The sequence below is a fragment of the Alternaria alternata genome (assembly GCF_001642055.1).
Source record: "Alternaria alternata strain SRC1lrK2f unplaced genomic scaffold CC77scaffold_6, whole genome shotgun sequence".
In the NCBI taxonomy this organism is placed as follows: domain Eukaryota; kingdom Fungi; phylum Ascomycota; class Dothideomycetes; order Pleosporales; family Pleosporaceae; genus Alternaria; species Alternaria alternata.
In genome coordinates this window covers 302,011-324,605 of record NW_017306195.1, presented here as the reverse complement: position 1 = coordinate 324,605, position 22,595 = coordinate 302,011, and the positions used below count along the sequence as shown (strand labels likewise).

The 22,595-nt window shown below is 51.5% G+C and overlaps 4 protein-coding genes across 4 annotated transcripts; 1 reads left to right on the top strand and 3 right to left on the bottom strand.

The window, feature by feature from the left end:
- Window positions 1-1,803: 1,803 nt before the first annotated feature.
- Window positions 1,804-14,027, bottom strand: CC77DRAFT_958609 (hypothetical protein). Its single transcript, XM_018535550.1, has 4 exons — window positions 13,656-14,027; window positions 13,416-13,573; window positions 2,846-13,366; window positions 1,804-2,788 (listed from the first exon to the last, which is right to left on the bottom strand). The coding sequence occupies exons 1-4, from the start codon at window positions 13,708-13,710 to the stop codon at window positions 2,099-2,101; spliced, it is 11,424 nt and encodes a 3,807-aa protein (XP_018387864.1). The 5' UTR covers window positions 13,711-14,027; the 3' UTR covers window positions 1,804-2,098.
- A 450-nt stretch (window positions 14,028-14,477) lies between these two features.
- CC77DRAFT_1018465 (cytochrome c oxidase subunit VI) lies at window positions 14,478-15,647 on the bottom strand. Its single transcript, XM_018524629.1, has 4 exons — window positions 15,407-15,647; window positions 15,233-15,278; window positions 15,011-15,128; window positions 14,478-14,873 (listed from the first exon to the last, which is right to left on the bottom strand). The coding sequence occupies exons 1-4, from the start codon at window positions 15,568-15,570 to the stop codon at window positions 14,755-14,757; spliced, it is 447 nt and encodes a 148-aa protein (XP_018387863.1). The 5' UTR covers window positions 15,571-15,647; the 3' UTR covers window positions 14,478-14,754.
- A 128-nt stretch (window positions 15,648-15,775) lies between these two features.
- Window positions 15,776-18,167, bottom strand: CC77DRAFT_1048500 (hypothetical protein). Its single transcript, XM_018527536.1, has 4 exons — window positions 17,953-18,167; window positions 17,526-17,898; window positions 17,397-17,474; window positions 15,776-17,349 (listed from the first exon to the last, which is right to left on the bottom strand). Exons 1-4 carry the CDS (start codon window positions 18,100-18,102, stop codon window positions 16,040-16,042), a joined length of 1,911 nt encoding a protein of 636 aa, XP_018387862.1. The 5' UTR covers window positions 18,103-18,167; the 3' UTR covers window positions 15,776-16,039.
- Window positions 18,168-18,959: 792 nt separating this feature from the next.
- Window positions 18,960-21,235, top strand: CC77DRAFT_930984 (protein phosphatase 2A regulatory B subunit; the record flags this gene model as incomplete). The annotated part of the gene is made up of 6 exons (XM_018534193.1): window positions 18,960-18,983; window positions 19,068-19,448; window positions 19,503-20,111; window positions 20,159-20,512; window positions 20,558-20,856; window positions 20,908-21,235. 6 exons carry the CDS (start codon window positions 18,960-18,962, stop codon window positions 21,233-21,235), a joined length of 1,995 nt encoding a protein of 664 aa, XP_018387861.1.
- Window positions 21,236-22,595: the final 1,360 nt, after the last annotated feature.

The window sequence follows — 22,595 nt, the reverse complement described above, 5'->3', positions numbered from 1 at the left end:
CTGTAGGTAGCCCGCAGAGAATTTCTTTTTTCCTATGCAGAGCGCCGGTGAATTCTCCGACGTTCACAAAAGAATGCTAAGGCGCGCGTCACTTCATCTATCGCGTACAAGCTTGAAGCAGCGAGCCGATTACCGTCATGTCGGTAATGCTTGTCATAATGCTTGACCCAGTCGAGTTTCAACGTATGCGCCTCGAACCTCTGTGGCGCAAAAATCGAGGCCGCCTTCCCCGATCGATGCGTAGACTGCTGTCAGTTGAGTGTTCGTGGAGATGAACAGGTGCGGGACGATGCCGATGCCGTGAGCTACGAAAGGATTCGTGGAAACATGTTTCATAAGTCGTTATGAAGGAGCGATGTGCGCTGGGGCCCTCCAACGGGTCCCTATCGTGGCATATTACTCCGAAGAGACGTCGAAAACAGCGGACTTAAGTGTGCTGACATGATGCGTTTCGCGAAAGATGGGTGCGGATGGCTGATAGGGGAAAGAGCTACGCCGAAACGCGTGACGCGGGTTGATCTCGGAATCTCCGGAGCTGATCGGGAACAAACAGATCGCATCCCATCGCGGGAGCAATTGACACGTCCGTTCATCGGAACTCAACACCGGTCACTCAGGATTCATGTCGCATCGCCCGCCTCATTTTTGTCTTTTGAAAAATGATATGGACTTTGGCCAAATGGACTATACACTCATCCGCTGCTCCACCTGTAGAACAACGCGCTGTCGCGTAACCGCCTTTGTCTTGCTGTTCTCATCATGTCCTTTCTTTTGACCGAAGATGAGTTTGATCAGGTTATTGCGAGACTGTTTGAATTCTCAAGACGAACCTTCAATTGATTCTTGGGAATGTAAAAGCTGCCTGGTGGCGCTAGTCAGTCTATTTGATAGCTGGTGATGGCAGAGTGGTAAACTTACTGGAGCATCAACTTCGAGCGCAGCTCGCTGGTTGCGGCATCTTGCTTCTCTGTTTTTTTCGCCATACCAGCCTGCTTCTTCGCTACCCCCAACCCAAATTGGCTCTGGAAGGTCCAGATGAGCACATAGAATTGCTGCGAATTACATCCACCCAATAGATAGAATCATCACGTAGGGGATAAACAGCAGAACGCATGCGACACAGTACAGCATCATGGCGGCTGGTGGTCTGATACTTCTCCGCTTCTACAACGAAGCCTCCACTGCTCCCACTATCTTGGACTTTAGCGCGCGTAAGTATTTCATGACGCTTCTTTCTGGACTCTCTCTCGCTTTCCACTCGGAGTGAACACCTCTCCACTCTGTCAAACATCACATGCCTATCTGGCTCATCTGCTCCGCTTTCTTTGATACCTTAGTGATCTTCTCATTATCAAACCCTTCACCCTTCTTGGGGTGCTGGCTCGTTTCTGCAAAGCGCCGCAGAGCAGACTGTATAGCGTCGACGTCGAGCAAACTATCGATCATGCGAGCCAAGAGGTCCTCACCAGCTAGATCATCTTGATACAGGACTTTTGCATAGTATTGCAAGGTGAATGCGAGGGCTGTGACCAGCGTTGTGATAGCGATCACGCTCCGCGTTGTCGAAAGGGGCTGCCAGACTCTGACATGGTACAAAACGTGGACTGGGAACACAGAATCAGTAAAGTGCAGATGGAAAGAGTTCAGTCATGATAGTGGGATACATTCCATCTCAAGTCAGCCTCGCTCTGCATCCTTATAACACGCCGCATAGCACATGCATGGAGCTAGACTAGGCGACAAGATCGAAAACCTACTGCAGGATCACATAGCGAGTCCACAAACTAATGAAAGTTTTTGATAACTCAGTATTATTTGATACAAGATACCTGCTAGCGTAACACGACAATCCTTCTATGATGCACCATAAAGCATACCTAGAAGAACTAAATGAAAAAGATGGTCCTAACAGAGTAAGAACTATCCTTGTATCGTACCAACGCCTTGCAGAAGAATACAAAATCTGATAGGCATTCCCGAACTCCTCACTGCGCCAATGCTCTTTTTTACCACCACGCCATGCACTAAGTAGTTGAACATATCCTTTTTGCCCTTAAACACCATACACCTTTCTAAAGATCCAGTCACCTTAACCCGATTACAAGTAGCCCATCCAAAGTGGATCACACTGACTCAACTTAGCCGGATGCACCGCAACAGCCACAAGATCCACAACCGTCTGGTTAGCCGGTAGGTTAGCACCCGTAGGCAGACTACCAATTGCACTAGCCCTCTTGACCACAAGATCGCTATTGCTCTGCACGCTTTCCCTTAGCACCTCTGGCGTAAGTTGGCTGGCCTTGTGCTGCGACGTAAACCAGTGGTTCATTTCATCGCGCATGAAGATACTGAGTTGCATCTCCAGCTCGCCTTCTGGTTCGATCAAACAGCGTGCCACGGTCATGACGCTAGGCGCGAAGATGCCCTCGAGGTTCAGCGGACCCATGAGAGTTTGTAGGTTGGGTGTCAGACGGAATGGAACGGGTTCAGAGTTGTGCAATATAGGCTTTCCGACTGCCATGCTGGGGATGAGCTCGGAGCCCCAGATGCGGCCGCTGGATCGTGAGACGCTGATCTTCTGTGGGAAGCGCGTGTTCATGTGCATAACGTAAGTCATGAATGTCAATGCAGCGAGTTGGTAGCTGAAGGTACGGCGGAAGAGCCAGAAGTCGGCGAAAGTAGGGAAGGTAGCGCGGAAGTAGTCTTGTATAACGGTCGGTGGCACGTACTTCTCCTGTACGGCAGCGAAGGTCTCGAGGCGAATGCTGTTGGCATGATCCAGATTCTTCTGTTGGGTTTGAGTTAGAGACAAGTAGTCGGCCGGTGTATATAAAGAACAACTTACTGGCTGGAGTGCTCTCAGCTTCTCAATGCTGAAAAGCACTGGCTCATCCTTGTTGATACCGTTCTTGCGGCAATAATCCTCGTAGATGCCTTGCATGTTGATGTAAGACGCATCATCTTGTACCATGCGCACGCTAGGCGTGATTGGTACCATGAGTGGGAGATGGAACTGGAGATTTCTCCTCCGACTCTCCTTGCGTTTAGCCAGGATACCGTTGAAGATGCGGAACAACTGCAAGATACGCTCCTCACGTCTCGAGCTTCTAGCAGCGGGGAACTGAATAGCGAACGGGTGCACGCTTCCGTCGTGGCCACGAATCCTGAGGCGACGATGGCAAATACCAACACCGCGAACCAGCTCCACATCAGGGAGGAAGCGCTCAATGCGTACAAAGTCGGAGTTCTTATCGCGATGTTGCAGATACTGCCCGGGCACTTCAACATCGTCGAACTTGAGGAAGCGGAACTCGCTGAGTTGATGCGTGTACTGTTCGAGCGGGACTGTGAGCTTCCTGCGATCAAGCCTCTCCTCAAAGCGATTTCGCCAAGTGCGCAACTTCTGGATGTACTCGTACATCGTCGGCTTGTTGGTGACGAAGTCTTTCTCGAATGCCTTGCGGATGTGAGGCGGAAGAACTGACTCAGCGAAACGTGTGATGTTAGCCTCAGTTGATGCTGGCAACTTGATCTCTCTTGCGTAGAGATTTGGTTGGCGGCCGACGTAGGACAAACCATCATTGAGCAGAGCAACGATGAGTCGATAGGCATCTTCATCTGGAGGGCACTTGAAGTTCTTCTGAATCTGATCCAGCATCGTCTCCATACTAAGAGCGAGGAGAGGGAACGCTGTCTTGAGGATAGCGCTGATCTCCTCGACGTGGTCCCAGGGCTTCTTTGGCGCTGGCGCAGCCTCGCTAGGGGCGGGTGCGCCATCTTGCGTGGCGGTTTCTGTCTTCACTGTACCATTCGGTGTGCCATTCGCAGCAGATTTGATGTCAGCACCTGCAGTCGTTGGTCGGCTACCTGTGCTGGAACCGGGCCTGGTATCTGGTGAAGCCTGCTTCGGTGCTGGCGATGCCTGTCCCTGTTGTTGTTTAGCCTTCGCGGCCTTCTCTTTCGCCTCCTTCTGCTCGTGCGTCTTCTTGAGGACCGCCATGTCTTCCCGCGTTGTCCGGAGATGACAGTAAAGCGCCTGTGGGTAAGTCTTCGCCAGCTTGCCGAGAATGGATCTAGCGATGGGGGCTTCTTGTCGTGAGAGACTGTTCAACAACTGCGGAATGTAAGTTATCCAATACCACGCCGGAGTGTCACCCTTGAACTCTTCGAATTTCTCCGCCAACTTCCTCTCCGGGTTGTCCAAGCTGAGTAACCACAACACACGTCCCAACAATTTCCTTGACTTTGCGTTCTTGAATTGACTCGCTGCTTCAAGGTAGCAGCTGAGTGCCGCCTCAGCCCTCTCCAGGTTCTGAGGTTCCTCCTTGAATAACATGTCGTTGTACCTACCCCATTCCGCCCAAGCCTTAGGCAGCTTGATGTCGAAGTATAAGGCAGTACCAAATGCTTCACCAGCTTCGTTCTTCTGACCCAACTTGGCCAAGAACATACCCTTGAGCGTGTAGAACTCGGCCTTTTGGTTGGGTCCGAAGTAGTTAAGATTGGTGTTGTTAATCACGTCCAGCCCGCTATTGAGATCGGCTTTGATCTGGTAGTGACACTTGGCCTGTTCGCGCAGCTTCAGGAAGGCTTCCTGAATCTCGATGTTGGGAAGGGTGTAGATGCGTCCAAGCTGGTTGATGCAAACTTCTGGCAAGTTATGCTTGCGCGCCACATGCGCAAATCGGTTGATGATCCATGCCGTCTCATGATAACCTCGGTAAGCAAAGGAATTGCCGCTGGCATTGTTCTGGTTTGGCGGAAGGAGGTTAAGGTAGACGCCGTTGATGAGCTGGAAGATGTGCTGTCGCCAGGTCACGAGATCTTGCCATGCATTGATATCGTCCCAGAAGTTTGGTAAACGGTCACGCCATGTGCTGAGGAGCAACTTCAACTCTTGAGACTTGACGTCAAGGTTGACTTGAGTAGTCTGCGCGAGACTCTGGCAGATGACGCTTGCGTCGTGAAGCTCGACCAGCTGCTGGAAGTGTTGCAGCAGTGGGATGTGAGCCTGAGTGATGCGCCTAGGAAGCTGGTGCCATTTCCTGATTGAAAGCTGAATCGACTCATCGCACAATCGATGGAACTCCGGTTGCGACTCCTGCTTGTTGTGAAGCTTGAGAAGAGACATAAAGGTCTGGAAGAAGACTCTTCGTGGTGTTGGCGCATCGCTGACAGCCTTGATAGTTGCATCGAGCTGCTCGCGTGTCTCAGCATTCTGCCAAGCATCGAATACTCGCCAGGTTGACTCCAGGTAGAGGTCGTTGAAGTTCTCATGCTTGGCGAAGTCACTCAAGATTTCCCATTGCTGCAGCTTCTGTGCGCAAATCACCCAGTGATCCTCCCAAAGCATGTACTCCCCAGTACTGAAGGGCAAGACGGAGGTGCGCGCCTTTATCTGCGCAGCCTCGTACATTTGCTGTGCTTTGTCCCAGATACCACATTGCTCGTAGGATAGAGCAGCGTTGGACTCTATGAACTGGCAACGTCGCCGCCATGTTCCATAGAACAAGTCGTCTTCTTGTAAACCACTGTATATTTCCAGTAAAGCATCCAGATTGCTCTCGCGTAGCTTCTCGACATCGACGACAGGCGAGATAGCGGAGTCTTCCATATACACAGCAGCAGTGTACCACGCGTTGTATGTTTGAGCGAGGTACTTCATGATGTGGGGCGGAAACTTGACTCGTGGCCGAGCGTGAACGATACCATCAAGCATGGTGGCAACACAGTTGGGTCGCTTGTCAAGTTGACGAGAGTGGTAGTCTTTGGTAAGCAGTGCAGCCATACCTTTCTCAAGATCGCTCTGATCGTCCTTCGTAAGCGCTGTCCAGGCAAGCGGAAAGAAGGCAATCCAGATGTCGTGTGCGAGGTTGCTATCGGTGTGTTGCAGATGCCCTAGTGGTTCGAAAATGTCCTTGATCTTGACGTCGGCCAATTGGTTGCAGAAACGGCGATGGCCATTAACAAGGTTCTCCAGTTCATCGTCAACTATGACGTCTGCAATCCTAGGGTCTCTACTGTACGACCCGAACAGAGCCGTGGGTTGCATAAGACGAAAGTCTTCGGAATGAAGCTGTGCCGGCGTGTTCATCTCAACAGAGCCAAACATCAAGTGAATGACTTGGCTGAGCCAGTAGCTGTCAGAAAGTGTGTCCCAGTTCTGGGACGCGAGCACGTAGCTTAGGCGACTAGCTGCTGTGCGACTTAGGCTCTTGTCGAAGATGGTCATGTATCGGTTCCGCATCTCGACATCCTGCGCTCGAGTACCGATCAAAAATGCATGCTCCATACGTACTGTAAGTTCACTCCTTGTAATCTTGGGATCTTCGTAGATGCGGATGACGAGATCCAAGAAGCGGGTCAGCAGCGACGTATCTGCCCGGTGTTCGAAGAGCAGCATCTTGCTTAAGACTGCCGTCTTCTCCTTGAGTGTCGGCACAGGCTCGGTAGAGTGGAAGATCCATTCTTCGACAAGGTCCAGTACCTTCATACAGACAGAGTTGGTTTGGGATCGCTCTACGAGTGAAGCAAGTACACTGAGATAGGGTCTTCGGTTTTCGCCCAGCTCGTTCATGCGCGCAGCAAGGATGTCGACCGTCTTGAGGACGAGATCAGTCTGAATCTCAACCTCGCGTGGGTCAGTAGGCGGGTTGGCTCCTTCAGGGCGCATAGCAGGTGGTACTGGCTGTCCTGGAATGCCGCTGCTGCCGGCGAGGTGATCCTTGGCCATTTTGCCTTGGAATGCCTTCATGACCGATGGAATATGTTGATCGATCTCTTCAGGTCGCTTTTGGCACAGAGTCCACAAGATATTGATGGCGCTAACATAAGAGCTGTTAGAGAGAGCCTCCGTAGCAATGGTGCCGAGGAAGCTGACGAATTCAGTTGATGGAGACTCTTCGGTGTTGCCTTCGTCGTCGGTCACGGGTTCGGGCATGACCTCCAGAAGCCGCTTCAGGATAGGCTTCAGCTTCATTGTGCCGTCGTCCGACTCATCAGTCGCGTGCAAACTGGCCTGTACGTCTGGGTTCTCGGATCGAATTGGCTTCTCTAATATCTTTTGGAATTGTGGTATACGTTGCAGCACCCAGTCATCCGGCTTGACGTTGACAATGACCTTGACTATTTGTAGCGTGTTGATCATGCGGGTGCTGAAGACCTCAGGTTTATCCTCCTGTTTCATCTCAGTAAGAAGGATCTCTTCGATCTTCTTGCTAAGCATGAGGTCCAGATCCAGGTCGTTCCATAGTCGTGGCGAAAGCAAGTCGTGCAACAACTGCACAGCCTTCTTGCAGATCTCCGCCGACTGAGGTGATGTGGTAGCCATCGTGGTGGTATCCTTGGGTTTCGGTGAAGCGACCGGGAAGCGTTCTGGCAAGTAGGCTATGAATTGGATCAGATATTTGATGAGCATCATTCGAATGCCAGACCCAGCAACAAAGCCTCTCGGCGAGGAGTTGGTATTGACAGCGGATCCATCTGCTCGCCTCTTCAATGCCTGTGGCGACTGGGATAACCGATCAACTGTACCTGCACTTTCGCTTGCTGTACGTTCCTCCCACGTCCTGATCAAGCTGATCAAGTTCAATGCAAGCTTCTTGGCGTCGGTTGAGGGATTGGGAGGTTGCGCAATCTTCGACAGAGCTGTAATAATGATCGAAGACAAATGTTCACGGCCCTCGTAGAACAAATCGGGATGACGGACCACGAAGTTGAAAATGCTCATCAGCTGCTGCAGATTGGAGCTCTCCTCGGATAAGATCTTGCGTGGGTACTGAATCCAGCGAGGCATCTTGGAGTCACCGCCGGGCACTGAAGGCATGCGCTTCTTCAGGACGGGAGCCATGAGTTCAAGCGCTTGCATGACCAACGATCGACCTTCGTTCTGGTGTGCCTTTAAAAGGGCTTGATAGACTTGCACGGCAATCTTGACAGGTGTGTCAAACGCAGCGATGAAAAAGGCGATAAGTACGTAAGCCGCATACTTGTTGATGATATCTTCAAGCTTGATGTAATTCCAGGCAAACTTGATGACATCTTTACGAGCATCCTGGATCATGCCAGGGTAGTGCTTAAGAAGAAGCGTGGTGAGCTGGAGGAGTTCCATTCGCGAGTGGTCAACACCAAGCTGCGCCGTATCCTCAGAAAGCTCCAGTGTTGACTGCGGTTTCCAGAGTCGGCTGTGGATAGCTTCTGTCATAGCCTTGTCCATGAATTTCGTACCCTTGGCCTTCGGACCGAACAAGCTGTCCCAATTGCGTTTCACATCCATGGCAAAGATGGGGTTGACAATGTAACGGAAGATGAAGGTTTTCGTCTTCTGGGAGGAGTTGCGAGAAGTGTATAGGTCGATACACTTGTTCACAATAGTCTTCCAGTAATCGACAGACTCGCTCGAGATGATCTGCTCGTAGATGAAGTCAAACAGCCGTGGCGAAGCCTTCAACTCCTCAGATGTGACAGCATCAACAAGCTCGAAAAAGAAGTCCAGATTGTTCGGCTCTTGCTTAAGGTATGTCGTGAAGATGATCATGATTTGATCGCCAGCCTGTTCCGTTGCCAAACGCAGCTCCGAGTCAAGGGAGTTTATCCTAAGCTTCTTCTCTAAGCTCCGGCCTGCCTCGAAGAGACCTTTTCGCAAGTCCTCGTTGGAAACAAGCCACTTGCTCGTCTCTTCAGACTGGCTGAGCGCATACGCGATGTGGATACCGTTAAGTTGCGCTTGACACTTCTCCTTGTCGCTACCTTCGGGGTTCATGGCGCTCAAGAAGCCAGGGACATCTTCCATGACTTGCTTGCGAAGAACTTCGCTTGCTGGGTTCTCGAGTAGCTGAGCGAAGAAGCGCCCCTGCGTCTGGTCTTTCAGGTTAGGCGCGAAGTAGTCCCAGGCTTCTTTGGGATACATGCAGAGGTACTTGATTAGTGGCTCCCTGAATGGGCTGTAGTGCGTCCTACGAAGTGCAGTTTCCAATTCGATGACCTTCTCAATGATCTGTTTGAGGAATGTGGCAGCGGCCGCTGGAAGCAAGTGGAAGATGTTGAAGATACCCGTTACGATCTTCATCTTAGGATTCTGCTCAATCATCGTGAATGAGATCTTCTGCAAACTGTTTTGATCGGCAATACTCTTCAAATGATCAAGCAACCGAGTTCCGATTTCCACCTTGAAGTAGTTTGTGAGAAGCTTCAACAATCGTGCCAACCCGTCAAGATTCTCGACAGAGAGCTTTCTTGGATCTTGTAGGTTGACGAGGATAGGGCGGAGGCCACTCTGGAGAACGTCTTTGGGCAGCTTGTTGGTCGCTGAAATCACTCCCGATAGACCAATGTTGGCTGCCTCAATGACCTCTGGCGACTTTGAGTAGAGACACTTGAAGAAGACAGCGATGATGCGGAGGAAAGTCTGGTTCGGTGGAGTAGTGCTGAACTCGGGGAAGGTTTGAGCGGTGGAGAGGAGGCGGATACATGCGACTCGCAGATTGACAATGTGGTCAGCGTTCCGCTGCTCGAAAGGTTTACTAGCCAGGTGCTCATCTTCTGCGTCAGCTAGCGCCAGCGACTCCATCAACAACCTCGTAAGTTGTTCATTGAATTCGAGAATGTTGTTTTTGAGCTTCAAACAGAAGGTGATCGCGTCGATGTAGGCAATTTGAATGCTGAAGGGTAGTGCGCGCAGCGGTTTCGTCCAAATTGGAAGAATGAGTCTGTCCTTTACCGGTGTGATAAGATCACTAACGCTCAACTCCGTCACATCCGCCAACACCTGGAATGCCTTCTGTGTCGCATCTCGGACACTCTTGTTCATATGCGAAAGGTCGCCTACAAGCTGTTGGCAGAGCTTCAGAGTGATGTTGTTACCCTTGTCGAACTCTTCTTTAGTCGTCTTCTTGTGGCAGCGCCTGATGAGGTCCTGGATAAGTCCTTCTGCTTGTATGCGCGTCTTTGAGTCGAGATCAATAGGCATATCCTTCATGACAAAATTGAGAGCCCGGACGAGCTCGAAGTGGCGGGGTACAAGCCAGGACTGAGGAAGGCCCAACTGCTTGATCATAATTTCAATACCCCGGGTTCCACCGGACTTCATGAACCAATCATCGGCGTGACAGTTGTGACAAAAGGTACTCGAGAGCTCGTTGAAGAACACGAACTTGTCGAGCGAGCTGTCGTTTCCAAAGATTGCTTTCGTAGCGTCGCGCATTGTGAGGATAGCCTGTTCAGCAGCGTCCCGTACTGCGCCATGTTCTGAAGCCAGAGATTCGCCGATAGCTTCAGACACAACATCGCTCTCGATGACAACAGGTCCTTCTCCCGAATGCACATCGAACGGCTTGTTCTTGTGTTTGAGTGTAGCGAACTGCGTTCCAAGCTCGAGAAGCGTGAAATGTTTTGCCAAGTTACTTACCAGAGCCTCAGCCTCCAACTTCAGCTCAGGTATAGAAGCAGCAAAGATGCTCGCTTTCAGCAGCTTTTTGAGTGTTTCCTGTTCCACACTTTTCTTCGTGATGGACTTCTCACGCTCAGATGCAGTGAGGATGTCGTAGCCAACATCAAACTTCTTCGCACATAAGTCGTTCGCTTGCAGGCGTACTAGCTGAGCAAAGTCTTCTGGCAAGCTGTCGAAGCCGACCAGCAGCTTAGTGTGCGCGGTGATGAGACGAAGAGCTTGCTGCTTGTGGAAGGTGTCCGACTTCTTTGCTGCTGGAGTCTTCGGAACCTCGTGAAGCTTCGCAATAGCAGTGTCGATACCTACAGCGGCAGGAAAGGCGCGATCCTTAGTAGAGCCGATGAGCCGGATGTCGATGGACGATTGATCGTCAGAGTACGGTTTGAAATCTAGCTCTGGTGGGCCAGTAATGAACTTGCGGTTGCGACCTCCTAGCTTTCCGAGAATGCGCATCGTGGTATGAGCATGGAAGTGGCTGTATGGGTTTGGTTTTAGGTGCTCCCACAGTGCAGCCATGAGCTCGTCAATAACTGGTGCCATGATTGGATCTAGATAATCTGCGGTGAGGTTATCCACACAGAGCTCCAGAGTACGCAGCCCTTGACCAACAAGGTCTGACCCAGCTCGCAAGGCTACGACTAGCGGCCTCATCAAGTAGCTGAGATGTGGCAAGAGGTTACTGAGCCGCGCGGGGACTGTAAGAGATAGCTCGACAAAAAGGTCTCTTTCAGCAGGCTTGCGCGCCGTCAAGAGGAGATTGTTGAGCACATCGAGTAGCATTTCCAGCAAAGGGAGGATTTCCTTGTATAGATGCTCAAATCTGCCACCGCCGATACTCCTGAAGAGTGATCTAAGCAGCAGGAAGTAGTTCATAGGCTCCTCAGCTGTGGTTGACAATTGAATCGACTTTGTTATGATCTTGCTGACATGTGGCAGAAGCACTTGCTCGTTCTGGGCAGAGAAGAGCGTGACAGCCATAAAGGAAAGCTTGAAGAGGCGGAGTAGGATGGAAGACTTCTTCACATCGGCAGTACCGACCTCTTCGATTCGGTCCATGAGAAACTGTAACAACATGCCCGAAAAGCTGGGTGACGTAGCCTCGGAAGCGAGAAGAAACTGTGGAACGTGGAGCAACGCTGGGTGATCGAACATCATATCGTACAAATGGGGTATCTCGGATGAAAACACTTCGTGGAACGTAGCCGGATCAATGTGGTGGAAAACAGTTGCGAACGTCTCCAAGAGGTCCTTCTCTTCTTTGCCACTTGACATCATGTGCTGATTGCCCATGAAATCTCCTGGTGACAAGCCTTGGGTTTCAGGAGCCTTGTCGGTGCCGTAGTAACGGAATACCTTCGCTCCTTCACGGAACAGCTTGATGAGGACCTCCACCTCTTCTGCATTGTATCCAAACGATACTTCGTGCCAGTTCGCGGATGCGTTTGTCGGATCAATCTCGTCCTTTATCTTGGCTGGATTGCAGGCTCGCAACTGGTAAAAGAGATTCTTGAGCCCATGTAGCAGATTCTTGAACAAGAATTTGTTATCAGCGATTGGGTCGGAGCTCCTGTCTCGCGGGTTCGATGTCTTGATGGGCGTCGCGTTAGAGATGTCAATCTCATCCCAATCCGGAGGATTTTCCTGAACAGCCATGTGGTTCTCATCTACGGCATCAATAGACGGCTGGCTGTACTGCGCTGAGAGCTTAACAGCGTTGTGGTACTGACGGTTCATCGCTGCGAACTTATCGCCGATGGCGTTCAGTATCATGATCAAGAAGTACCGAGCATCCTCCTTGGGTTCCAGCTTTGCGATGCACTCAGCCATGTTGAGAAGAAGCTTTGCGCTCATGGTTTGGAAGCTAGTTCCAGGGAATGTGTCGTGTAGATTCTTTGTGTACACCTCCACTGTGCGTCGAATCTGCTCCTTCGACAGCGATTCTCGCAGATGATGTATCAGATCTGCCAACATGCTGTAGGCGAGCGGTCGCATCGTCTCGTACACTGTGAGACCATCGCCAATCAGCGTCCTTTCGTCCAAGAGCTCGTCAATCTTCTTCAGAAAGATCTTGCGGAAGTTGAAGTTGATGATATGTCTGATAGCAACCAAGAGCTCTTTCCGTGCACCAGATTTCTCCCGTGGACAGTCCTTGAGCAATCGAACCACAATATCCGGGAGGGTCGGAAGGAAGTCGTTTAGCTGATTCGCATACACTCTGAGCAAGTAGGCCAGGAAGCTCATGGTCTTGACTTGGGCGGTAATGAAGTCGCCAAAGGCTGCACGATTACGGATCTCTTTGCTAACGCCGGTGAAGATCTTGCCCTGGGCCTTGGCCTCCTCATGCGCCTTCTCTTGCGGTTTTGCCTGGAGCAAAAGTACGTTCTTGATCAGCGGTACAAAAAGTTTGACGTTCTTGTTCACACAGTTCCTGTATGCCTGAAATAGAGATACTACTATTATCGGACATTCGGCGAGGACTTTGAACGACTGCATTCCCTTGAGCAACATGCGAGTTTGTTGGTGTTCCGACCCAATATCTCCTGCGGAGGACGTAAGAGCGGTCGCTGGTGAGCTCGGACGTGGCGACTGGGAGAATTGGTGGTTGTTGGGTGTGGAAGGGACGCCCTGCGAGGCTGAGGCTGTCGTGTTGCTGTCAAATGTGTCGTGTACTGCTTGCTCCATTGTCTCGAACATTTCCTGGATTAGATCCAGGAAAGGCTGAACCCGATCAGCGAGAGCCTTGGTCTGGTGGCGTTGGAAGTCCATGATGGTCTTCATGCATAGCACCGCATTATCCTCGTTTTCCAGCTTCACAAGACTCATGAGCTTGTCTACAATCTTAGCCGCATGCGGTTCGATCGCTTCCGTCGGGTTCATCGGCAGTCGGTGCAAGATCTCGAGGACGCAGTTGCGTATGCGCTGTTTCTGAGTCAGAAGGCTGTAGAATTGTCGCGACGTGTGCGCTCACCTGTTCGGGCGATGTCGAGATGAAGACTGGGTTGCCATCTAGTATCTTGAGAAATACAGGGACCAGATGGTTCAAGAATGTGCTGTACTGCTGCCCTTGACAGTAGCTCTCAATGTTGTCCCGTATCTCAATCGCCTGGGTGCCTTTCGCTCTGAGATCTGCATCAGTCAGCCTCTGTTCTCTGTTGATGACATGCGCGCCTGTCTGCAATCGTTCAGCGCAGGCACAGCTGTTTCGTACCAGAGTTTGGGTCATCCAACTTAGAGGCCATAGCCTCGAAGTTGTGAGTCGCCATGGCGATGTTATGTGCAGCCTACAGCCGCTCCTCCACCTTTACAAGTCCCACGTAGGGTGCGCCGAATAGTGTTGTGGGTATCCAGTGTGTTGCGCGATCGCTGTTGCGGAAGGCAGGCGCATTGGTTTCGGCGATGGCGCGGTACTATCTTCGGTCGTTTGCAGGTCGCTGCAGTGTCAAATATTAAATTTGGAAAAGGAACGTGTAGGCGTGATGGCCTATATGGTCATTACAATCGTTATTGTGGAAATGAGGCCTGGTGGTGGGGCAAGGGCGCGTCCCAGGTGCGGGTATGGAGTCGCGACTTAGAGGATGGATGAGCTTCTGCAAGCACTTAGCTGACGAGCGAGGAAGGCACGCTGACCCCCAAAACTTAGCGCGTGCTCTCATTGGTCGGCGCAACCCCTGCGCGAGCGGCTATCCCTCATGCAGATTAGCGACATCGGCGTCCAAAGAACCATGTCCGGTACCTGTCGAACGGTCAACTGTTCACACTAGATTCCAGATAGTATGTTCTATTTTCCTGATATATTGCGGCAGACTTGGCTCTCCTCCGATCGCATCGAATGTGGACAGCACCACTACATTGGTGGCTTCTGCATCCTTGACTCTTACTCATGTTATGACCATCTTCTCAGGGTTGACAACGTGTAACAGTGACACAAATGTCTTCTAGCATGTTCACCTGGACGCACGACACAGGGGCGGCAAAGGGGCAGTCTGTAAGTTCACTGCACCCGAGACTTCACACAACATCACACTCGGCTTGAGCTTCAAAACGATGTACTCTTATCCATCTACTTGCCGTCGCCTCGCTTACCACCAAAACCCCAGTCATAAGCGGTTTGACGTAATCATGTATGCAAAGGAGAAACATCACATATGTTTACAAGGCCGCACGTCCTCGTCCGGCCTTTCCATCTAAGAGAAGAAAACTGAAGTGTTGACATTTACATTGTTGGAGAGCCGCACCATGGTATTCGATGTCAAGATGTGGAGTAGGAACATGGGGAAAGCGGATATGCGCAGCCTCAACCTCTTTCTCTACTTCTCATCGGGGTACATGGCCTCCTTGAGAGGGATGCCGAGCTCCTCACGTATGGGCTCAAGCTCCTGGAGGTACTCTGCATATTGACCCTTGTTCTCGACCTTGAATTTGATACCTGTGACGTATGTTAGTAATCAATATCTCAGGGTTTGTCCAATGCCAAAGTAGCGTCGCATTTCGGAATCTGCTTGGTTCCTTTTTGCAATAAAAAATTCCAGGGCTGACGTATGGGGGGTATAGCAGATAACGTACCCTCGAAAACACGGACAGCGGAGGGGAAGTCGTTGACACGCCTGGCAGCGCGGAGAGCGGCGGTGATGACGGTGGTTGAAGGAACGAGATCGTAGGCGAAGCAGTTGTTCAGGTTTCGCTAGCGATTGTCAGCTCGTTGGTCCTCTTCGCGCCAGTCTACAACTGCCCAAGGCACATCGGGTGATACCGGTGCGGGACACTTCGTAGACACAACAAACATACCTGAAGCTCGAAAACGTCGTTCACCTTCTCGAATTCCTTCTCGTACCTGTATTGGAGAAACACAAGTCAGCACTGCAGCTTCTGGTAATACCAATGGCGCTCAATGGCTCTCCATCATTCCTGCATGACTCCATGCCTGCCCGACTCTATAGCCCCTCCTTGGATCTGTCGTACCTGGCCGTGAACTCTTCAAAGGTCTCCTCGGCATGCGCATCGCTCTTGCGGATAGCCGACTGCGAGAAAGCACGCTGGGTGTTCAACGCAACGGGGGTTGCTCGGTAGGCCGGGACTCGTACGCCCACTCGGCTGACCTTCGACGCGGCGCGAGCGAAGGACATGTTGTGATTGAAAGAGCTGATGGCAAGCTACGGGAGGTGATTTCGGGGCTACTGGGCGTGCGTAGCCGGTAATGTGTCGATGGGTGGTGGTGTCGGTGGTGCGATTTCGCGTGAGGTTACGGAAAACGAAAGCTCAGGCGATCCGAGTTGCGCCAAAGCCAAGCATATTAGTGGGTCGCACCCATTCCAGAGACCGACGGCATAGTTGCGCTTGACCTCACCGTCTACTCCAGCAATGCTGAGCTTCGCTCATATAGAAGACTGATCTGTAATTTTGATCTATTTTTTATATAGGGTTTGTTGGTTCGCGAGCGATGCGCAACATACGCCTACGGATTTCCGCAACAAGTCTTTACCTCGGGCTATCCATCTGTGAGACAAATGTAGCCAGATAAGAGCACAGTCATGAATGCAGAAATTGCGGCTGTTGAACCCCAGCCTCCTCAGTACCACAGGATCTCTAGCCACTTCACACCTTGTAGTAGCCGCCAAATGGAACCGGTCCTTCTGATGCCGCTCGTACAGACACCACTGGGCTGTCACTGTCATCATCATCATCATCCACGTCCGAACTACTATAGACGTTTTCGTCCCTGTTATCGACTTGCATGTCATCATCTTCATCTGCTTCCCCGTCTTGGTCATCTTCTTCATCCTCTGCCTCTCCGATATCTGCGTTCAAAATAGTGTCGGGCTGAACAGGATCTTCTGTCATGTCCTCAGGAACATCAACGTTCTCTGGCTCCTGCTCCTCTTCGGTCTCTTTTTCCTGCTCGTCACGTGCTTCCATCTTTTCAAAAGCATAACGAGGGTTTCTTGCAGCCCAGCGCACATTGTGCATTACCTGATGTTCCCTCCTCTTCTCGTGGTGTAACTGACGGTCGTCAATCTCACCCTTATACTGGGCAGCCATGTCCCTGTCATCCCACAACTCAGGCCAAGTGACGATACGCTGGTAGATCCTATCATCAGGCTTGTCACCACCGATGATGGTGTTCATTTTGTCCTTCAAAATTACCGTGGCTTTGGCCCATGTCCCAACGTGATACCATCCTTGGAATGTCGGTGCACAAGTTGTTCGGATGTTTTTTGTGGCTAGTATCTTCGCAATGAGGGGGTCGGTAATGTCACAGAATTGGAAGAGATTGCCTGTCTGCGAGACATTGAAGCCGTCAAAAGTGTGCTCAGACTCTAGCTCTTCTGGAGCCATCTTTGCCAGTTTCATAACATGTTGATCGAAGACAGCGCGGTGCTTGGACGTGCCTGACTTGATGTAAGACAGGAATGACACAGTCTGGTATTTTCGATATTCAGGGTCTTTGCGAGGGTCGACACCCCATCGTATCAGAGCCTCTCGCCAGGGTCCACTTTCGAAGAAGTATCCGCAATATATGGCTGCTTGCCGAAGCTTTGTTCGCTTGTCCCAGCCGAGTCTGTTGTATAGTAGCTGGCGGGTAACGATAGGTCTTTGTAAAAGTAAAGCTCGAATGTTAGCTATCAGTGACTGCATGTAAGGCGTAAGATCTCTCTCTGCTGGGAGACCTGGTCGTGGTCCTGTCGGTACGTGCTCATCGGTGGGCTTAACGATCGTGTATGCATTATAGGCCAAGCTTCTCTGTATGTTGACCACACCTTGGTCGGTGTACTTGACATTGGCATTTTGCTGGAACCGATAGTTGAAAGCGATGGGCATCTGTATGAACTCTGGAGACGGTCCGACGCTTTCCGTAAGGTCTGCACCGGCCGCAGTGTTCACATTGTACTTTTTCAGCTGTTCGTCTAGGATAGGATCAGTAGTGTTCGGAGAACAGCTGGGTCGGACTTACATCGTTTTGGTAGAACATGGTCTCGGAGGCCAACCATGATCTTGTTATGAGAAGCAGCACATTGCAAGTCAGGCATATCTAAAGATCAGTCAGTCGTTGTTATATTTGAGGTGGATGGTGTTGGCGCACTTCGAAATCGATGGGTCTCATCCACGACCCCTGCCAGAGTGACTTTGTATGTTGAGGCATTGTCTTGCAAACTCCTGTAGATGGTTGATGCATCCACGTACGTCTTATTGACTGTAGTACTACCGTTTGAGACTCCATTGCCATGGCTGCCTACTTCGTCTTCAGAAAGAAAAGGACCTGAGGTTCCGCGCTTTCGTTTGCGTCCCGTTCGCTTTGGCACTGTTACTTTGAGCAGGAGGTTGTTCGTCCTCACAGGTGTAGACAGCAAACGCTTGGCGAAGGGATCGTCTGGGCGCAACGAGACGGATATGAGTTTCTTGAGCTCATCGTCACCCTCGGCGTTGGTCGTGGTTTCCAATCGAGATCGCAAGCCCTGAGGCGATTGTTAGTTTCTCCCAAAGCGGTAGGCACTGCTATCTCCGCTGACCTTGCTCAGTTTGACAGGCCCACCTAATGAGGTAATGCCTTTGTCAACGTTTTTGACGATGGCCGGGTGTTCGACGACTGAGACGGCACGTGACGGGATCGGTAGCCATGGCGCATGCTGGTTTTCCGTGGTCGATGTAGCGTTGTCCATGTTGTACTACACAGCGAAGGGTCTGGAGCTCGAGAATCTCTCGTGGTTATAGTCACGGGAGCCTGCAGCACGATGCTCGTTCAGTAGTTTGTGCTTATCTGTAAGCGCAGACTGCAGTGGCTATGGCTGTGGTGTATAAGATACGATTCTTGCAGACCCTGACCAAGTGAGAGGCCCGTCGCAGCTTCTCAATCGAGACAGGGATCGATCTGGTGATGCCTCTGCTGGAGTACTAGATCAGATCATACGAGTCTACGTCTGCCCAAGTAGCTGCATAGTCTCTTGCCTCCTGCTTGCGCACTCAATCCTTCACACTCAGCATCTGCTACTTCACAATCGCAGGTATCATGTCGTGACGGCTGCGGCGGGGCTGCTTTTGGCCAAAAACGCACGGCCTCGCCTACGGGACGGCTAGCGCGAATCACTCGACGCTGTCTGTCTGGCAGCAGCCCTGAGTTGTCAGTTGACGACCTGCTCCGACTTGTCTCTCCAGCTCTAGAAGAAACGCCTTTCCCTTAGACAAAGCGCCCACACGTCACCCGCAAGTTGTTAGGGCCCCAGCTGCCGTCTGACGACCCCCTCGCGAAGCTCCTCCCTCCACCGACTCCCCGTGCACCATCCTAGACGGCTACACTAGCCACCCTCTATTACCTCACGCGTCTCTCCTCCATGTCGACCTGAGCCCTACGCTCTCCTGTGTCCGATCCACCGTGTGTGCGCCAGCAATCTAGTCCCCCATTGGCGCTCTTGAATTGCGACCTGTCCCCAAACGCCCCGAGGCCAGCCTCCATCTCGGACGCCCGTCTCTACAAGACCTCCGCAGCGCTTAACCTGGCCGTGGGCGCATTTCACCAACCATGAAGGGCTTTAGGCAAAGGGTCGTAAGTTGCCCGTCCTCCCAGTGGACCCTGGCAGCACACCGCACCGCCTTACCCCTCTCTATGCGCGGAGGCTAACATATCTAGTCCGAACAGCTCTCTCGAAGCAAGGATAGCAAGTCATCTAAGAAGAAGGACTCGTCTTCTGGAACTGCTTCGCCGTCGCTGGCTGCCTCCAACTCGCCCTCGGGCTCTGCTCAGGCCACGCCTTCCTCGTCGCAGACACAGCTCACCGATGCGCGAAGCAAGAGCCAGCCCGCCGCCGACGGCGCTTCCTCCAACATTGGGTCGCTACAACAGAACCCGCAGCCTTCGTCGGGTTCGCTTGCGGGTGGACCTCAATCTTTTGGTGGACAGGGCGTGATGAGTCCCGGTGTTGCTGGTAATGCCGGCGCTGCTGGTCCAGGCACGCCCTCTAGGTTGGGGCAGCCCCTTGCACCCAGCGTCGTCATCAGCCCAAGCGCGCCTGTGAGTACTTGCGCATCCATAGACACATTTTCGGTAGGCTAATCAATACTTCAGCATCCACCTCCTCCTGGCGCGGCCGAGACGATGCCCGGAGATCTTGCGCCGCCCAAGGCGGGTCAGAAGTCGGGAATATTCGACCGTCTTCAAGCGACGCCCAAGGACAACATCGAGGGCATGAGAACTCCGAAGAGGCAACACTCGTCGCGCTTCGACATCTCAGACCAGCGCCAGCGTGAACTGGAAAAGCTTCCTGGTTTTCACGAGGTGCCCCCGAACAAGAGGGAGGAACTCTTCATGCAGAAGATCGACCAATGCAACATCATCTTCGACTTCAACGATGCTAGTGGCGATATGAAATCAAAGGAGATCAAGCGTCTGGCCCTGCACGAGCTGCTCGACTATGTTGCCAACAACCGCCAGGTCATCACCGAGAAGATGTACCCTCGCGTCGTCGAGATGTTTGCAAAGAACCTGTTCCGACCCATCCCACCCCCGATGAACCCCCAAGGCGAGGCCTTTGATCCAGAAGAAGACGAGCCGGTGCTGGAAGTGGCGTGGCCGCACATACAGGTCGTTTACGAGTTCTTCCTTCGATTCATCGAAAGTCAGGACTTCAACACAAACATTGCCAAAGCGTACATAGACCACAGTTTCGTGCTCAACGTACGTATCTTGTCATCTGCTTGGTATCATCTGGCTAACGTGAGCAGCTGCTTGAGCTTTTCGATTCCGAAGACCCCAGAGAGCGCGACTTCTTGAAGACCACACTCCATCGCATTTACGGCAAATTCCTCAACCTCCGGTCCTACATCCGCCGTTCCATCAACAACGTCTTTTTCCAATTTATTTACGAGACAGAACGCTTCAACGGTATCGCCGAGCTTCTCGAAATTCTCGGTTCTATAATTAACGGTTTTGCTCTGCCATTGAAGGAAGAGCACAAGCTGTTCCTCACTAGGGTGCTTATTCCGCTTCACAAAGTCAAGAGTCTGAGCATGTACCATCCACAATTGGCGTATTGCATTGTCCAGTTCTTGGAAAAGGACGCGGCATTAACAGAAGAGGTAGGAACATACGCCAGATCCAATAGGCTAGGCTTACACGTTCAGGTTGTTTTGGGTCTTCTCCGATATTGGCCAAAGGTGAACAGTACCAAAGAGGTCATGTTCCTGAACGAGGTCGAGGACATCTTCGAGGTTATGGACCCCGCCGAGTTCGCAAAGGTACAAGAGCCGCTATTCAACCAGTTAGCCAAATCTGTCGCCAGTCCTCACTTCCAGGTCGCCGAGAGAGCATTGTACTTCTGGAACAACGAGTACTTCTGCAACCTTGTTAGCGACAACGTCGAAGTCATCTTGCCCATTATGTTCGCCCCGCTGTACGAAAACTCGAAGGGTCACTGGAACCGGTACGTATATGCACTCTGGTGAGACTACTTGCTTGCTGACTGTGCATTCAGAACAATCCATGGTATGGTGTACAATGCCATGAAGCTATTCATGGAAGTGAACCCTCAACTCTTCGATGACTGCTCACACGATTACGCCGAGTCACAAAACAATGCTACTCAAAGACAGCAAAGTCGACAGGATCGCTGGGATAAGCTTGCCAAGCTTGCCGAATCACGTTCAAACGGTACGGCAGAGAAATCAGCCGTCGATCCGATGCGCATGGACGACTCGGAGTCACGATTGGAGAACCTCCGCCTACAGGACGACGGAACAGCATCGAGAGAGAGGCGGCCGAAGGAGTATGAGCGTCAAGGCAGCCAAACCTCGGTACGTTGATTCTTAAGTCCCTAGAACTCTGGATGAGCATTCTCTGTGGCCGAATCGATGTACTCTTAATTCTATTCCTAGACTCCTAGGTTCTCTTCCTTGTTGTCCAAGACTTGCATTTCGATTCAGGTGGATCTGACGTGTTTGTGCTTTGCGCTTTTGTAGCGACGGCATCATACTTCGCAAGGGGAGCACCACGTTTCGTCAAGTGCTCGCCGCTCGGCTGGTCGACCGCGTAGCAACAGTCGCCCTAACTCTTCTTCTGGCCACGCCGCCTCGTCACGCGCACCAAATGGTCGTGCAAGGTCGAATTCTGGAGGCACAATCACTCGGGTCATTAGGTCTTGATTCTGGGGAGCATATCTTCTCTTCTCTTTTTGTCGTCTTGATTCATTGCTAGCCTGTTGCGGGCTGGACTGTAGTTGCGATATCAATGTGGTTTTATCTGGCATCAAAGCGTCGCGGTTTCTTTGGTTCTTCCCAAAACAACATGGACGTTTCACGTGGTGTTCCGGATGACGTTTTCTGTGGAAGATGACTGGATAGGAATTTCTTCATACTGATAGACGCGGAATATAAAGAATTTTTGAAGATGCCCCCTTTGTGTATGTGAAAGCGAATCAACGAAGAAAGACAAAAGAGAGGAGATATGGCAGACTACGCTGATAAGTAATCGTGAGCCCATTGCTATATGCTTATTTCCACAGAAAGCATCACCATTCATTCTGTTCGCCTTGATCCATGCGCGCTGGAAAGGTTGCAAGGGATCCCCATCTTCTCAAGCCGTACTATCTGCACACGGGGAGCCGCATAGTTTTCCATCCGACTCGCTTTCGAAGATCAAACTAGCCTCAAGGGGGTTCTCGGCTTTCGGAGCGCCAAGCCTGCCGAATTGGTGTTGACATTTGGAGAAGCATTTTGCATCGTAACATAGCAACAGCGAGTGAGGTCGAGGTCATTCAAATCACATGCTGAACATCTTCGAAGCAGGCTGAATTACATGTTCGTACGCCAGCTGCGCGCGAATCCATGCTATCTGGATCTAGCGTGGTGGTTGCAAAATCTGGCCAAGATAGTCCAGCGCCCGCCAGCAGTAAGACGAATGTAAAAGGAGAGCAATACAGTAGTGTAGCCAATAGCAAACATGCAATTCGCCTCGGTCTGCAATGTGTCGTAATTTGGACGTGCAACGGCGCGTTGGGCCCATCTGCGGGAGAGGCGGAAGACCCCAGCAGTCATTTCCGACCTCCTTTCCGGCGCAGCCAGAAAACAATTGCTGGCCCTTCATAACCTTTTGCGCATCACCTTCATTCACCTCAGTGTGAGATTTACTTCTTCACATTTTCTCGTCACTCCTTTACGCTTCGCC